Raw genomic sequence first — 18692 nt, 5'->3', positions numbered from 1 at the left:
GTGTACACCTGCATCCTTTGTAAATCTGGTCCTTACCCTTGTCCCAGCCACCCCCTGAAGCCTCCTTATCCATCATCCTCTCCCATCTTTATCTTCCAGCCAGTCTGGCAAGAGGTTTTCACAAAGGTTGACAGACTGACCCATACAGGGTCCAGCCCTGGGTGCGACTGCAGAGGCGAGAGGCCCCTGACGGATGCTCAGTGCTGACAGCTGCTTGGGGCATGGTATCGCTGTTAGGGCTGGAGGTGCAGCCAGCTCCTTCGAGAGAGCAAACGTTTGGGGCTGACTGTCTGTGTGTGACTTTAAATGTAATGTCAGGGCCACTTTGGCGTCACAAATCTCGCAGGCGGCTTCATGCCCATCACTTCAGCGCATAGGGGAGGCCAGCTGGGAAGTTTAGCAGAGTGAAAGGGCAGTGGGATCTGTCTGACTTTCTGTGTCTCTGGGAGTGTGCAACCCAGGGGAGTCAAAATTGGGTCTCCCACTGCTCTGGAGAGTCCCTAATCACCAGGTCTGGGGTATCCTGAAGTGGGCCTTTCTCAGTCTCCCCAATAAAGTGTTCCACTGGGTATAACTAATTAACTCTAAATTGGGCCACACAGCATGAGAATGACTCTGGAGCCCAGGGCTTAAGGCACTTACCTGGAAGATCCAAGTTAAATCCCTTGCTCCGAGTACTGCTATAGGCTGAGGCCCCGAGGGTACATCTGCGCTACACTGTCAAACCCGCAGCAGCAAGTCTCAGAGCCCGGCTCTACAGATGTGGGCTCATGCTAGGGTGCTAGGAATGGCTGCACTGGCATCGTGACTCGGGCTCTGCTACCCACCCTGTCGACCAGGCGCCGAGCCTCGCTGACAAGGGTTTGAAAATGCAGCGTAAGATGCACCTAAAGGCAAAACAGGCAGGGATTCTGCTGGGGAGTGGTGCCGGCTGGCATCCGGACTTAGACAGCTGTGCGTGTGCTCAGCTGCTGAAATTCAGGCACCCGAAGGACTTTTAACTGTGGAAATGTAGTCACCTCGGAACTTTAGGCACCTCCGGGGCCAGGCAGCAGCTGAGAATGGGGTAACAGCTGTGCCCTACCCCCCATGGCGGTGAGGGTAAATACAGTAACAATTACGAGGTGGCGGGGTCAGATAAGGACCTTAGATCGATGATTTACAATCTTGTGCTGGTAAGAGTATGATAATTAATGGCGGGACACCCAGCTCATGGGGCATTTGACATTCGGCCCATCTTTAGTGGAAATGATGACTCATTAATCAACTTATCTGCTGTGATTTAATGGACAGAGCAGGAAGGATGGGGAATCGGGGACCCTGCTTCCATTCCGGACTCTGTCACAGATTTGTTGGGTGGCTTTCAGCAAATCACATTGCCGTTCTGTGCCTCAGTTTCCCCTGTAAAGAGAGGCTGCTAATATTTACCTAGCTGAGGCTGAATGCTTGCTAAGCTCACTCCCCCCTCCCTCCAGACAGGGTATCTCTGTTCTCACCACTCTGTCTGTGTTCTGTGTGTCTATAGTCAGCACTGGCTGGACCCGATTCCCATTAAGCAAGAAATTGTTACATTAGATGAGGCAGGTTTTTCCTTACGGGAAATAGGATCAAATTCAATAAGGACAAATGTAAAGAACTCCACTTAGGAAGGAACAATCAATTGCACACATACAAAATGGGAAATGACTGCCTAGTAGTACTGCGGAAAGGGATCTGGGGGTCATAGTGGATCACAAGCTAAATATGAGTCAACAGTGTAGTGCTGTTGCAAAAAAAGCAAACATCATTCTGGGATGTATTAGCAGGAGTGTTGTAAGCAAGACACGAGAAGTAATTCTTCCGCTCTACTCTGTGCTGATTAGGCCTCAACTCCAGTATTGTGTCCAGTTCTGGGTGCTACATTTCAGGAAAGATGTGGACAAATTGGAGAAAGTCCAGAGAAGAGCAACAAAAATTATTAAAGATCTAGAAAACATGACCTATGAGGCAAGAGTGAAAAAATTGGGTTTGTTTAGTCTGGAGAAGAGAAGACAGAGGGGACATGATACAGTTTTCAAGTACGGTACATAAAAGGTTGTTACAAGTAGGAGGAGGGAGAAAAATTGTTCTTCTTAACCTCTGAGGATAGGACAAGAAGCAATGGGCTTAAATTGCAGCAAGGGCGGTTTAGGTTGGACATTAGGAAGAACTTCCTAACTGTCAGGGTGGTTAAGCACTGGAATAAATTGCCTAGGGACGTTGGCAATCTCCATCATTGGGGATTTTTAAGAGCAGGTTGGACAAACACCTGTCAGGGATGGTCTAGATAATACTTAGTCCTGCCATGAGTGTAGAGGACTGAACTAGATGACCTCTCGAGGTCCCTTCCAGTTCTATGATTCTATAAACCCACCTGCTTCAGGGCATAAAGCAATTATTAGTCACACAGGTCAAGAAGAAGCTTCCTGCATGGGCAGGTTATTCCATAATTATCCACTGGGGTTCTGCCCCTTCCTCTGAAGTAGCTGGTACTGGGCACTGTGGGAAACTGAGGCTAGATGTCCCCCACTCTCTGATCCGCTCTGGCGACTCCTGGTCCAGGGCAGCTCTGTGGAGATCTCAGGGTAGCAGTCACCAGCCAGCACTCTGCACCTGGTGACCCATGGCTCCTGGAATGATCCTAGCGCCCTCCTCTGCAGCCCTGCTAGTCTCTGGAGCATGGTGGGTTCACCCCACACACTTAACTCGTTCGCCTGCTTCCAAACAAGTCCAAACAAATTATTAAAATGATTTTTAATTATCCTCCCGACTCCTGCGCTGGAGATTTAATTAGTTTATTTTGACTGTTGCGTGGGTCGTCCGTCCCCCCCGCCACCACCACCACCATTTTTTTGGAAGTGTATTTTTAGCCTCAGTTGCCACGGAAACGTAGACACCAGGGCCAAGCCAGTCACAGATGGAGACAACACACGCAATCCACCCCCTCACTTTGTTTCCCCGATTGAAACAGCGCTTTGAGTATTAACTCCTTCCCTGCCCACTGGGTGCAGCCACTGGCTTCTGACCAATGTCCGTCCACATCGGCTGGAGGGTTCGTGCAGAAATCTCTGCTCCCTTGCGTAAGCATCGTGAGTGAGGATGTGTTAGAGCTGTGCTGATCCATAGGGGTGGGAGTCTGGTACGGCCTTTCCCCATCCCCGGGCAGGTCGGCACCTCCTGCCTTTAGGTCTGGGGGTCCCTGGTTCACCCTTGTGCTGAACACCACTGGAAGCTCTGTGCTGAGCTATTCTAAGGTGCTGCAGAATTAGGCCTGGCCCAGAGACAGGTGATGGGAATGGTTAGAGACCTACAGAACCACAGAAATGTAGGGCAGACAGGACCTCAAGAGGCCAGCTAGTCTAGCCCCCTGGTGAGGCACAATTATACAGAGGGCTTGAAAAGAAAGTCCTGGTTGCCTTAGTGAGGAGGCAATGAAGAGAGGGCAGGATAAAGGTGTACAGAGAAAGCAGATGGGGAGCAATCATAGCACAGACCAGCAGAGGGATGAAGAACTTACAGGTCATAGACCAGGAAAGTAGGAATGTGTTGAGACCTGGGAGGCGATGGAGAATGGACAAGGCTGTTCCGGGCTGCACAGAAGAAGACTCTTGCAGCAAAATTGAGTGAAGGGCCAGAGAAGATGCTGATGCTAGTCTAGGCTGTGCATGTGGGGGCAGAGGGATGATTTGATCTATCCTTTAGTGAAATCGTCCCACCCTGACTCTGGCAATAACTATGGCACTGTGTTTTGCAGGACCATCAAGGTGGAAGTGTACGACTGGGACCGGGACGGCAGGTAAGGGGGACTCGCTAGAGCTGTACAAACCTCAAATCTGCCAGAGCAGCCTAGGCACTGAAGTGCAGTGACTCTATCCAGGGCCAGATCAGGGCCATTGTGCTGCAGCCGTTACGCATTCTGTTTGCAGAGAGATGCTTTGTCAGTGATCCCAGTGCACCAGAGAGGGAAAGACAACAGGAAAAGAGAGGGGACTGAGAAAGAGACAGCAAGGAGGGAAGAAGGAGCTTGAATGAACTCTGCAGTGGTGGTTCCCCCCAGGACCCTACCCCCACTTAGCAGTATGGGAAAGTTAAGGTGGTCATGGCCCCTTGACACCTGGGCATGACCCCCAGGCTGACAATCCATCACTAGAGCATTTCTCACAGAGCTTCTCTTTCCATGCACAGCCACGACTTCATTGGGGAGTTCACAACCAGCTACCGGGAGCTGGCCCGCGGGCAAAGCCAGTTCAACGTCTACGAGGTGAGTGCAGACGGGGCACCCCCAGAACCCATCGAGAGAACTAGCTAAGCTCTGGGCAGCCAGGCTGCCACTGTGCTGGGCCACGTCCCTTCCACCAGCCTTGTGCGCTCCCGTGTTGAGAGGCAGTGTAAATCAGGAGTGATTCCTGGGCTAGATCCTCAGCTGGAGTAACCTGGCAAATGTCCAGTAACTCCAGTGGAGCTACGCTGATTTACACCAGTTGAGGGTCTGGCCAGTGGTCACCACCAGTGTGACACCATTGTGAGATCAGGGCTGATGATTGCCTAGTCCCTTGTGCAGTTGTTTGCACCTGTGGAAAAGGAGTGACAATGGTGTCAAATACCACCCAATCGGTTTGCTGTCACACACTGGCTGCCCACCTCGGATGGCCTGGATTCACTGCATGCTGACATCACATGGGAGATGAGTCTGATGGTCTCTCCTAGGTTGGAGAACATCTGACTACAGGGCAAGGACCATCTTAGTGCTCTGTGTTTGTACAGCACCTAGCACAGTGGGGTCCTGGTCCGTGACTAGGGTGTCTTGGCACTCCGGTAATAATAAATAACAATAATTGCAATAACAAAATCAGCACACGGCTGAGTCCCTGCTCAGGGGATGGCCAGGACTGCCAGTGAGCAGTGATGGGCATCAGAAAGCTGCGTGGGGAACTTGAGACTGGAACAGTGGTGGATCAAGATGCATCGGCAGAACTGAGTGTGTGGGGAGTCCAAGACTGAAACAGCAGAAGGTGAGGGTGCAAGGGCATTGGCAGAGCAGGGGATGGGGGGGCTCAGGGCTGGAACAGAGGGAGGACAGCTGCTCAGGACTCAGGGCATTGGCAGGAAATTGCTCAGAAATCAAGATGTTTCAAGCCTCCTCATGGAAAAATACTGTATAAAAGCCAATTATTAGACATTTCCCGACAGTAATAAATAATACAAACAAATTACTACTGTACAACCATAAAGGGATTTTACCATGGATACAAACCCATCTGTGAGTTACTCCGGGATACTCCCATGTTTCTGTTTGCTACTGGGCTCTGCTTATCATAGCTCCTTGGCTGCAACACCTAATTAAACCTTCCAGGAGGCTGGGGCAGTCTCAGGATCCAGGAGTGCAATGAACTAGCAATGGGAAAGGAGACTAGACACCTCGGTGAGGGTGACCTTGTGGGCCAGATGCTCAGCTGGCATAAAGTGAAGTCAATGGGGCTATGCTGATTTACACCCTCCAGGGACTCGCCTAGAAATTCATCCTCGCACTAACTGAAGTCTGGACAATCCCGGTATGTCAGCACCCTGGCCACAGTTTACCCCAAGCGATGTCATCTGGCCAGAATAGAGTGCATGTAGCTGCCTCACCAGTGAACTCATTGGGGTTAGTACTGATGCATTCTGCCTGGTGGGGCCTGGCCAGTGTTTCTCCATATGGCTCACCTGGAGGCGAGGCTGGGTCTGGCTGTTTACTGGCACGCCACAGCAAGTAAAACCTGAGGCGTATTTCATGTCAGCTGAGCCAGGGTGATGCTGTGCAAGTGGAGACCCGGAGCAGGGCCCAGAGTAACCGTGTGCAGTCTCCAGGCGGCTTTGGCTGCTGTGACTCAGCATCGCTCCGTTGACTGAGGGCCTCTGTTCTTAAAACTCCCCGTGCAGATGGCAGAGCCGGTGTGTCAGCGATAAGCAAATCCGAGCAACGACCCCATGGCTTTGAATCCCCTGTGTTCTTGCGCTGGGTTTCCTTCCCTCTCACAAAGTGCTTTGTGCACTCCCCATGCCTTAACTGTGGCAGCTCCCTTTTAATATCATATGATGTGACGTTTCTAGGCCAGCTTTCAGCATGGCCGCCTGGGCTCTGACACATTATTAGTGTCCCAGCATGTCCCTTCGCAGGCTTTCAGGGCTCCCTCCAGCGGGAGGAGGGGAGGGAGTGAAGGGGAGGAGTGGGGGAGACTGGCGTATAATTTGTTCAAATCATTAATGCCTTTTGTTCCAGATGAATTCCCAAGATCTTATCAAAACGGATCATCATGAAGGGCAGGGGGAAAAGTGATTTCAGATTAGCTCTTTTTGGAGATAGAGTAAAAATGTAAATTTGCTGGCTGGAAAGGCCATGTTCCTGGTTATCACTGAGAGCCCCGGGGAAGCCAGCAGAGCTGCTGGGCTGGGAGAAGACCAGGACTTGCTGGAGAGGGCCAGATGAGCAGTAGGGTCAGGAGATCTGGGTGCTTTCCCCATCCCAGGTGTTGGAAGGACCTGGGCCCTTATGGAGCAGTTGGGTTGTGGAAAGTAGCACGGGCAGTTTTGTCCTGCAGAATTTGGACATTTGAAGAGTGGACTTTCTGGCCAAGCTTTTTCAAAGCGGCCAGTGATTTTGGGCACCCAGCTTGAGATGTCTTAAAGGGACCTGATGTAAGAAAGGGCCCAACACCAGTCCTCTGAAAGTCAGGCCCCTTCAAGATGTCTCCAAGTTGGGTGCTCAAAAATGGAGGTACCCCAAATCACTAGTCACTTGGCCTCCACGTCTAACAATGTGGACAGTGCTAGTCTAGCCCTGAAGAAGGCTGGCCCAGTGGTCAGGATGCTAGCTGGAGACTGGGTTCAAGTCCCTTTCTCCTCTATGGAATCCGTGTGAGATGCTGGGCAAGTCACTTCTCTCTGGTTCTTAGTTCCGCATCTGTAAAATGGGTTTGATAGCCCTGCCCTGCCTCACGGGGGGTTGGAAGGGTAAATATCGTAAAGATTGTGAGGTGCTCAGATTCTGTGATAATGGGGCCATGCATGCACTTTGAGAGTGAAATCCCCCTCTGCAGAGAGCCAGCATGGGGCGCATGCACCATTTCCATCCTCCATAAGCCCTGCTGGGAGGACTGTAAGTGGTACCTATGCCTCCAGCTGAACCTCGGCACAGGGTGACTGCTCCCATGGGGCTTGTCCCTCAGCTGCTGTAGATCAGCAAAGCTCAGCTGAGTTCAGCGGGGGCTACCCCAATTCACGCCACATTGCGACTGGACTGTCAGGGCTGAAATCTCTTGATAAATCTTTTCCTAGCATTGGGACCATGCTTTGGGACAGAGAAAGGAAACATTCTCTTTAGTAACAGAAATATTGTTATGTTCTCTGGCATCCCCAGGGCTGCTCAAACTAGACGTAAAGAATTGCCTTTGCTGAGAACTGAATTTGTTGCTTTAGGCTTTTCTGCCTCCATCCTTATCTCTGCTAAGAGATGGCTATATAAAGATCAGAAGCAAGATGGGTTGTTTTTACTTTGCTGATTATAAGTTTTTTGGGAGGGGAGGGGGAAATATCTCAGACTAAAAATAAAGATGAGCATCCAGATAATTTGGAGACTTGTTCTGATGTCCGAATATCTGACGCGATGGATAAAGACAGATAGAAAACACTGAGAACATGTTATCAATCAATCATATGCCCCTCACTTGGAACACTGTATTCAGTTGTGGTTATTCACTCTACAATAAGATAGAGCAGGAAGAAGACACACTGATAAAAATGGACAACCTCCACCATCACTATTGCTGAGGGACCTATGCCAATGGTGTCATTTGTGCTAGCATAAACAGGCTTCACTTTGTGTCGCAGGTTATTCAGTCTCTTCCATTTCCTTCGTCTTTCAGGTGGTGAATCCCAAAAAGAAAATGAAGAAAAAGAAATACATTAACTCAGGAACAGTAAGTGACGTTATTTTTCTTTGGGATTTAAGCTATCCAGGAAGGTAGGAGATGATTATCCTTGGCTGGCGAGTTGCCCAATGGCAAGCTGCCATGCAGAACCAACCAATCAGAAGCATTCTTTCCCTGACAATATTTCCCCTCCATGTTATGCTTTGATATGAAGGGTCAGAATTTTCTGCCACATCACTAGAAATGTGGAACCACTCAGTCACCAATCAGCTTCTTGTGGACAGATTTCTCTTCTGATCTTATAAGCTAAGGAGGCCTGATCGCTGTCAGATCTTGGATGAGAGACATCCTTCATATAGTGAAACTTGTGATTCCTGTTGAATCACTGACCCACTGAAACTAATGGGCCCTCCAGGCAGACATGAAACAAGAGCTGGTTCAAAATGAGGTGGCAGGGAGGATCCATGATGACAACCAGAAATTCAAATTTCAGAAGATTTCAGCTGAAAACCAAAACATTTAAATTTGGAAATGCTGCCGCAGTGCCTTGTTGGAGCTGGAGTTTGGGCATCTCATACCTCCATCCTCTTCTATGGGCCAGGCTTCTAGGTTGGTATACATCTCCCATGATGCACCACGGTTTCCTGTCTTGGAGAAGGGAAGTGTTACTTGGGCGTCCCTGGCTGTGGGGCATCATGGGAGATGTAGTCCTGCTGGAAAATCCAGCACATAGAGAAGAATGGAGCATGAAGTGACTGAACTACAACTCCCATGAAGTGCTACAGTATCATTTCAAAATCAGTGTATTTTAGTTCCTAGGGGGATTTTCCAAGGGATGCAGACATTTTCCATGGAATTCTGATATTTTCACCCCCCCAAAAAATGTAGGCGAAAACCCAATTTTACACTGAAAAATAGCTTTGACAGAAAATGTCCTACCAGCCCAACATGACCCACATTGCCAGAGAGCAGGGTGTTGAAGTTAACTCCTTTCTTGGGCTGACGGGAAATCGATAGTCTTCAGGGGTATCACACTAGCACCTTTCCTCGGCACTCAGCACTGCACCAGTGATCCCTGCTGTCTCGGGCTCTGTGTAACGTGCCACCCTGTCTCTTGGTTCCAAGGTGACGCTGCTCTCATTCACCGTGGAGTCGGAGTACACCTTCCTGGATTACATCAAAGGAGGGTAAGTGGGTTATGGTTTCCTTTCCTAAACAAAGGGGATCCTGGCGCTGACCAGCCTGGCTCCAGATGAGGATAGGACCACTGTCTGTTTCAGGACAAGTGAATTGCCCAGTAATGCTGTGTTGGCTTGTGATGATGATGGTGTAGCTACCAAGAAATCCCATTGCAATGTCCAGTGTAAATTCAGGACCCTTCCAGCTAACAAGGACTCTGCCTGAACTTCCCAAGCCCTGAGTGGGCAGTACGGTGCCTGGCAAAAACGGATCCAGCCTCTGCTGCTTTCTGATCCTCTTAGGCCCCAGCTACACTAGAAAACTGAGCCACTGTCATGCTGTTGGGAGTAGCTCACGACCATGAGTGCCTACCTCAGGGCACTGTAAGAAAACAGGGCAGGCACCCCAAACTTTTGGTATGTTCTATAATTAGATTTCACCAAGCTAATAACAAATATATACTCCTGGAGTCTTACCATAGAGTCACAGTCGTTTTGCCACCCAGACAAACTGGACTTAGTGATAAACTTACAAGAAAAATCACACAATGTTCAAGTTACTTCCAGTCCCAAGAGACCAGTCACTAACCCCAGATCAATTGTTACCCTAGATCATACACCAAAGACAATGCCTGTAACCAATCCTGTATTGAACTATCTAAAGGTTTATTAACTAGGAAAAAGAAATGAGAGTTATTTACAAGTTAAAGCAAGCAAATATACACAACCAAATGATTCACATCTAAATCCTAAAGGTGATAAAGTTGTAGTGATCTGTCAATTCAAACTGTCTTTCAGGGCAGACCCAGAGGTAACCCGTGGGGATCTCTGTCTCAGTTTAGAGTCTCTGGCCCTGTCAGAGTTCAAACAGTGAAGAGAGAGATGGAAAATTTTCCTGTGGTTTTGTTTTATTTCCTTAATTCAGCTTCCAAGTCCACAGGATGAACTTCCTTGGTAGCATTTCCAAAGTGCAAGAGGGCCGCTAACCAATCTTTTTTATTGCAATGTTCCTTAAGAGCCCATCTAATTTTAACCTGGGTTCAAAAGTTCAGAGCAAACATTTTCAAAGTTATGAAGCAAAACTTACATATTTCCTTATCGCATGGACTACAAACAGTGCTCGTGAGATTAATGTATGTAGCCACTTACAAGCATTTCAGAGTCTAAACACTAACTGCATCCATAGAAGACTAATACCTATTTTGAGCAAAACTAACATACAGGTGATTAGTTTGCCAGTTCTAAGCTAATGCCTGCAGTCTGGGCAAGTGCTGGCATCTGGCCTGCCAGCATTACACACTGCTTATCAAGGGATCCATCTGATGTGCTATTAAAGTCTCAATCAAGCTTCCTCTAACAGTGCTGAAACTAGTCTGTTCTCATCTGCACTAGCAGACCAGCTGTTGGAGGGGCCAATTGCTGATAATAAGCATTGTCAGCAACAGATTGTTTTCCTTATGTCGACTGGGCTCTTTGCTACTGTCCTTAACAGTCAGGGAGGTGACGGAGGTTGCAGTGCCATCAGCCCAGTGGGATTGCCACACAATGGCCTAGAGAATTCTGGGAGGGGATTCTGGCAGACAGACTCTGGCCTCAGGATTCAGCTCTAGATTGCAAATGCCCTAAGTTCATATAGGGGTATTGATTTGGGTCCAACTCATTAAGGGTGAAATTCACCCCCCTGCAGAGAGCCAGCAGGAGGGCTAGGTTCTGTTGAAAGCCCTCAGATTAGCCACCCAAAGGTGTCAGTCCTTCCCTACAGTGGTAGTGCAGCCCCACCTGGACTCGCACTGTCACCACATGAATAGAAACATGTTGATAAGTTGGGGGTGTTTGGTCAGGGAGCAGGAAGGATTAATTGCTGTGGGAAGATTAAAAGAGCCAGCTCCCACCAGCGAATGGCTTCACAGGTTGGAAGGATGTAAAACACCAACTGCCCAGTTCTCATCTCACACTAGGGATTCGGCGACAGGGAGGACGTGTTACTCCTCTGAGACCAGCACAATAGGAGAGAATCAGGCCCCCTGGTGGAAGAGAGGGATGCACAGAGCTGTGGCTAGGAGCAATGGGATGAAATTAAAAGAGGGAATGTTTAGGCTAAATATCAGGATAGCTAATTAAGAGTGAGATCTTTGGGCTGATCCCCCCGTGGTGTAACTCAGCATAGCCTCATTGAAGTCTACAGAGCTGCACCCTTTAATACCAGCTGGGGATCTGCCCCGTCATGGAGTGTGGGGGAGTCAGGGCCCTGCACCCCTCTTCCTGAGATTCACCGTGACTCTCAACCAGCCAGTAAAACAGAAGGTTTATTAGATGACAGGAACACGGTCCCAAGCAGAGCGTGTAGGTACAACCAGAACCCCTCAATCAAGTCCTTCTGGGGGGTTTAGGAGCTTAGACCCCAGCTTGGGGTTCCCTGCGTTGCACCACCCAGCCCAAACTGAAACTAAAAATAGAACAGGAGTACTTGTGGCACCTTAGAGACTAACAAATTTATTAGAGCATAAGCTTTCGTGGACTACAGCCCACTTCTTCGGATGCATATAGAGTGGAATAAATATTGAGGAGATATATATACACACATACAGAGAGCATGAACAGGTGGGAGTTGTCTTACCAACTCTGAGAGGCCAATTAAGTAAGAGAAAAAAAACTTTTGAAGTAATAATCAAGATAGCCCAGTACAGACTGTTTGATAAGAAGTGTGAGAATACTTACAAGGGGAGATAGATTCAATGTTTGTAATGGCTCAGCCATTCCCAGTCCTTATTCAATCCTGAGTTGATTGTGTCTAGTTTGCATATCAATTCCAGCTCAGCAGTCTCTCGTTGGAGTCCGTTTTTGAAGTTTTTCTGTTGTAAGATAGCCACCCTCAGGTCTGACATTGAATGGCCAGACAGGTTAAAGTGTTCTCCCACTGGTTTTTGAGTATTATGATTCCTGATGTCAGATTTGTGTCCACTAATTCTTTTGCGGAGAGACTGTCCGGTTTGGCCAATGTACATGGCAGAGGGGCATTGCTGGCACATGATGGCATATATCACATTGGTAGATGTGCAGGTGAACGAGCCCCTGATGGTATGGCTGATGTGATTAGGTCCTATGATGATGTCACTTGAATAGATATGTGGACAGAGTTGATATGCAAACTAGACACAATCAACTCAGGATTGAATTATCAAACTGTCTGTACTGGGCTATCTTGATTATCACTTCAAAAGTTTTTTTTCTCTTACTTAATTGGCCTCTCAGAGTTGGTAAGACAACTCCCACCTGTTCATGCTCTCTGTATGTGTGTATATATATCTCCTCAATATTTATTCCACTCTATATGCATCCGAAGAAGTGGGCTGTAGTCCACGAATGCTTATGCTCTAATAAATTTGTTAGTCTCTAAGGTGCCACAAATACTCCTGTTCTGTTTGCGGATACAGACTAACATGGCTGCTACTCTGAAACCTTGAAACTAAAAACTCCTCCAGCAGCTTTCTCCCCCCTCCCCTCTCCTTTGTTCAGTCTCCCGGGCAGAAGGTGTCTCTTCTCCCAACCCCCCTCCTGGCTCAGGTTACAGCTCAGGTAGCTTCCTTCAAGAGAAGTCCCCCATCCAAAATGCAACTTCCCTGCAACATTCCCTGCTCCATCACAGCCCCTTTATGAGCCTGTAGCGTCTGTGTATCAGTGGGTTACTAGATGTCAGCAGCATGTTGCAGAGAGGAGAATGTGTTCTAGATGATGGGTAGGAGCACATCAGTACAATGATGGGTATAAGTGACCTGTAGATCTGTTGGACTTTATAACGATTTGTTAATTGTTTATTAAAATATCTATTAATAATTTATTAACCCTTTATAAACTACTCATATATGGAACCCAAATATAGCGGGTGACCTGGCACTGTCTCACATGGGTGATTCTTCCACTGGAGAACGCCCTGCAGGGAAGGATACAGCCCTGCACTGGCCCCAGGAGATGGGCTGAGTGGCTAATAGGACTTTTCCATCCCTACTTTCTATGACTAGTGCTGGCCTTGCAACAGAGGTTGGCTTGGCTAGGGCATCTGAGAACAACAGCAGTTCCATGGGCTGAGAATGCTGCTCTGTGCAAATGCCTGGGCACCTAATTTCTTCACCTTCTGTCCTCTGGCCGGCCTGTTGGGATGGCGTGGTGCCTGCTTACAAATTGGTTGGACTGATGGCCAAGGATGCAGAAGCCAGACGGTGATGGGTTGAAGCAGATGATGCTGCCAGTGCCATCTATAGTATGGGCCCCTCCTGGGCAGATTCACTTGTGCTGCAATGGCACCATGTGGCTCCTTGCACTTGGGCATATCTGTTCATACGTAGGTACCCAGAAGGGATACCTGGACAGATGGAGAGAAAGGGGCACAAAGTTTGCAGAGGCTCCTGGCCACCAGTGAGACAGACTCTGTGGCAAGGCAGCAGATTCCTGCAAACCAGGGAAGCCTCCTGGGTGGGCGTTGTGTACAGAGGACTGGCAGAACTAGTGTCTGCGGTCCAGGGAGTGTGTGTTCATATTCGGGGCACCTCAGTCCAGGTCTGCAGCACCCTCTGCCTGTGGATCCGGAGGGCACGTGCCTCAGGATGCAGATGAGCGAGTCAGAGGCCTACCTGTCAGGTGTCAGCAGCAGCACCACCTGCGCAGCCCCTTCATGGGAAGCTTTGGCTGTGTTCTTTACACCTGAGCTTCTGCTGCTTACACCTCTGGCTCCAGACCACAGTCAGCCTGGGGAGAGCCAGGAACTGTCAGCGTAGGTTGTGACTAGCTTGGCCCAGAACCTGGAGAAATGACTTCAAACACCCCACTCTTCACTAGCCCATAAACGGGAACTTCCTGTACGCGTCAAGTTTGGTCCCGTACAGCCGTGTGGCTAATGGAGAATGCTGTGTGGGAGCCATGACTCCTGGGTTCTAGCCCCCACTCTGGGAGGGTGGGACATCTAGTGGATAGAGGAGTGGGAGGTAGCACTGCTCTGTATGACCTTGTATGCAGTGTAACTGTAGCTGCCTCGGTTCCAGGGTATTAGAGAGACAAGGTGGGTGAGGTAATATCTGTTATTGGCCTGATGTCTATTGGTGAGAGAGCCCAGCTTTGGAGCTTACACGGAGCTCTTCTTCAGGTCTGTATGAGCTTGGGCAAGCCACCAGGGCCAGCTCCAGGCACCAGCTTCTCAAGCAGGTGCTTGGGGCGGCCGCTCCGGAGAGGGGCGGCAGGTCCAGGTATTCGGCGGCAATTCGGCGGACGGTCCCTCACTCCGCCTGGGAGTGAAGGACCTCCCGCAGAATTGCTGCCGCAGATCGCGATCGCGGCTTTTTTTAGATCATGATCGCGGCTTTTTTTTTTTTTTTTTTTTGGATTTGGCTGCTTGGGACAGCCAAAATCCTGGAGCCGGCCCTGCAAGCCACGCCCCCTCTGTTCCTCAGCTGCTCCATTTTACAGATGAGGATTATGATACTGACCCACTGTGCTGAAAAGGATCTTGTATGAAGTGGGTTTCCTTTCTCCTCTGCCTCCTTCCCCCCTCCCTGTGATTCTCAGGGCAGGACAAAGATCCCCCGCGCTGCTCCGCCGGTGTGATATTGGAAACAGGCAGTGTTACATTTGTACAGACATCGGTGACGTCTGTCACAGCTGTGAGCGTCTCCCTTCTGCCCCCAACAACGGGGCTGTTTTGTCACATTAACCATGATCTTTTTTACCTTGTGGCAACTGAGGAGCTCACCGGATTGGTTTCCCATTCTTGACAGCTGGCTGTCTGGGCTCTGCTCTAACTAGAGGGGCTCAGAATGGTTCAGATGCGGAGGCTGATCGCATTACACTCACAGGGATCCCCGATGGGGCTGCTGTCCAGGACTGGTGGGGCGGGACGGGCTCCCTTGTACAATCTGCTGCACTCCATCAAGGGGAAAGCATTTCCCTGGAATAGATTTGAGGAGGAGAGAAGAAGTGGTGAGTGTAGTGAGGGGGTGTAGGACAAGCTTTGCAAAGGAATAGAGTGTAGGGTGGGGTGTAGGCCAGGCTGTGTGAGGGAATATAGGTGTAGGCTGGGCTGTGGGAGGGAATAAATCCATGGAGGATAGGTCCATCAATGGCTATTAGCCAGGATGGGCAGGAATCGTGTCCCTAGCCTCTGTTTGCCAGAAGCTGGGAATGAGTGACAGGGGATGGATCACTTGATGATTACCTGTTCCATTCATTCCCTCTGGGGCACCTGGCACTGGCCACTGTCGGAAGACAGGATACTGGGTTAGATGGACCTTTGGTCTGACCCATTTGGGCCATTCTTATGTTCTTATGTTAATGAGGCTGTAGGGAGGGGTGTAGGCTGGGCTGTGTGAGGGAATGGGGGTGTAGGCTGGGCTGTGTGAGGGAATGAGGCTGTAGGGAGGGGTGGGTATACACTGGGCTGTGGGAGGGAATGGGGGTGTGAAACAGGCTAGGGAGGGAATGAGGAGTTCACGTGTGTATACTGGGAGGTGCGGGTTGGGGTTGGGTTGTGGCACTGTGGGGAAGTCCATGCAGTAAATGAAATCCAGGTCTGTATAGAAGAGTTTCCTTTTGCATCACGCCCACCAGTCTCACTTGAGAGGCTCTTCGGGGAGGGATGTGCAGGGGGGCTATCAGGAATCGCCATGCTCTCCAGGGACTGGCAAGATGTTTCCAAGGGCACAGCCTAGGCCAGTGCTGGGAGTCCCAGCTCCTCCTCAGGCAGTGCCGTAGATCCCAAGCAGATGAAGTTAGCAAGGCACAGTGAAGAGCGGACGACCTACCCCCTCTCCCCCAAGCCAACACAATGCTAAATCCCCACGCTGCTCTCCAGAGCCAGGTGTGCTCCCGTGGCTCCGAGTTGCCATCAAGATGGACTATAAAGAATGGAGAGCCAGGCTTCCTGGGGCTCTGGGACAGCCCAGCGTGTTAGCACTTGCAGAGGCAGCTCCCATGAAGGAGCCAACATTTTTTGTCCTTGAGCTGTGGAAATCTGTGACCACACCACACTGCTTCTGCCCTGCTTCCTCAGACTTCTCCTCACTGCCCTCCTGCCCTCAATCCACTCCAAAATGATGCCTGGTGCACCAACATAGACCCATCTCCTGCTTCAATCACACAGAATATCTCCTCCATTTCCATGCATTCAACGTGGGGTGCTCCTCCCCTCAGTGTAATAATACCTAGGAACAGATTCCACTCTGTTACACTGGTGTAAATCTGGAGTAACTCCCTTGGAGCTACTCCGGATTCCCTTCAGTGTATCTGAGACCAGAGGGCTGGATTCTCAGCTGGTATAGATCAGCATAGCTCCACTGACCTCACTGCATGGATTTAGACCAGCTGAGGATCTGGCCCAGAATTTGGTCGTTAGCATTCATCTAGCCTGTCACCTGTCAAAAACACTGCAGAGACATAAAATTATCCTAGTTTGAAACATCCCAAGCAATGAAGATTCTTTCTCAGGAGGTAATCCTGCAGCAAGATATCATTAAGAAATGTACTCATCCCCTTACTGCCAGTTACAACCCACCCTTGCACTACCCTAAGCATCAGAATAGCTTCAGCGAAACATGGGAACAGAGGTTGTGTCTGAGCACATAAAACACAGTGCTAAATTTGCCTACTCACCCCCCGTTCCAGCTATGGTGCAAAGGTACCTTGGATTTATGGGCTACTTCTTCAGCTGGTGTTGTAGGAATCTGCATGGAACTTGGAGGGAGGAGCACAGGCTTCAGGAGGTAAGAGTTTGCATGAGGCACCAGGAAATCAGTCTGTGTGCCCATGGCTGGAATGCTAGCTGCAGTTGCAGCACCTCTGTAAATAGTTCTCTTAATAAAGAGCCAGTTTAGTTTTATAAGCTTGGTGTCCTCTCATGTTATTACCCAGCATGTGGTACATGAAACGTGGTGACAGCATCTCTAGTGAGACTCGTAGCTAGGAAGAAAGTGTGGTTAACAGGCAAACAAAGCAGCACCTAGAAACAGAGCAAACCGGCAGCAGAGAGGGATTCAGAGCAGCAGGAATGCTGGATTTCCAGACCAAAAGCCATGCCCAAGCACAGAAGCAGTGGAAGCAAAAATTGATCCTGGGGGATAAAGATGAAGAAATTAAGGTAAAGCTTTTTTACTATTTCACTGGGAGAAAAGGATGAGGAGTGAGACACGGTTGCCAGGAATAATGCCCCAAACACTGGAACTGCTGATAAAGGAGTTTGATGAGTACTGTGACCCCAGACAGAATGAGACTGCAGAGAGAAACCGTTTGCGTGCCTGAAACCAAGAAGCAGAAAAGGGAATGGATACGTGCATCTGAGAGCTGAGAACTCTGGTTTCCATATGTGACTTTGGAGACATTAAAGATCCCCTAATCAGAGACAGGATCATTTGTGGGACATGTAACTCCAGCTTATAGGAAAGACTGTTGAGAGAAATAAATCTAACCCTAGAGAAATGCCTCCAAATTGCAAGGGCAGCTGGGTGGTCCAGAAAAAGGATCAAACAGTGGCAGCCACTAGTGCAGCACCAATGCACAGGTACGAGCTAAAGGAACCCAGGATGCCGGACAGAGACAGACCATCTGTGGAAAGCAGTACAAAGGGCAAAAAGAAAGATGCCCAGCCTATGGACAATGGTTCAAGGGGTATGGGAAACAAAACCTTTACGTCCACTTGCTGCAGCTACCACCAGAAGAAAAATGCAGGATTGCATGCAGCGACTGAGGATACAGGGAGCTCCAGTGAGGAGGAGGATGTCTGCAGTGCGAATCTAGCAGATCCAGACTCTCAGTTACACATGCTGCAGAAGGAGGCTGACAACCATTCATCTGCCATATTTGCAAACATGCTACTAGATCAACAACCAGTTTGATTCCAGCTGGATTGTGGAGCCAGCTGTCGTATAATCCCAGCAACACTGGTAAGCAGCAATGTTAGCCTGGGGGAATGTGACCAAGTGCAGGTGATGTACAGTGAAACCATTCGGTGGCCAGAGGGCAAATGCGGCTGTCAATAAGAAACCCACAAAACACGAGATGTTATCACTTGGAGTTCATAGTAATTTGCACACAGACGGTCCACCCGCCTCTAGACAGCAAGCCGTGCAAGTCATGGATTTGATCTCAGTACAGCATCAGAATATCCACCCGTGGGAAAAGAGGAGACCAGGCACTGGGGGTCCCGTCCAGCATTCCAACAGACTGTAAGCATGTCTGTCAAGAAGATGGACACCTAGAGGGCAAGCTGAAGTTAGAAGTAGATTCCCCATGTGCAACCCATGAGACTATTGAAATGCTGAGTTCCGTTAGCTCTGGTCATCATTACACCCATAAAAACTGGCAGAGTGGATCAGCAGCCTGATAGTGGTGAGAAAATCTTCAGGTAAACTGATGGCTGCATTGACCAGAGCATTGAAAAGAAGTTCCTACCCATTACCAGTGACTGAGGACACACAGCCTGATCTATGCAGGGCAAAAAGGTCCCTGGTCTGTGATGTCAAGAATGGGTTGTGACATATTGAATGGGATGAGCCATGCAGCCACCTGACCGCCTTGGCTGCACCTTCTGGCAGGTACCGGTGGGTACCAA

General features: G+C 49.4%; 1 protein-coding gene across 1 annotated transcript in view; it reads left to right on the top strand.

The window, feature by feature from the left end:
- CPNE5 (copine 5) overlaps positions 1-18692 on the top strand; it is a 179429-nt gene that overhangs the window by 103395 nt on the left and 57342 nt on the right. The window contains exons 11-14 of the mRNA XM_034767802.1: positions 3773-3814; positions 4204-4279; positions 7920-7973; positions 9051-9112. Coding sequence (XP_034623693.1) covers positions 3773-3814; positions 4204-4279; positions 7920-7973; positions 9051-9112 — 234 coding nt within the window. The remainder of the gene's footprint in view (positions 1-3772; positions 3815-4203; positions 4280-7919; positions 7974-9050; positions 9113-18692) is intronic.

Source organism: Trachemys scripta, chromosome 4 (genome assembly GCF_013100865.1).
Source record: "Trachemys scripta elegans isolate TJP31775 chromosome 4, CAS_Tse_1.0, whole genome shotgun sequence".
NCBI lineage: Eukaryota > Metazoa > Chordata > Testudines > Emydidae > Trachemys > Trachemys scripta.
Note: the sequence above shows the minus strand (reverse complement) of the source record. Positions and strands in the feature narration are given on the sequence as shown.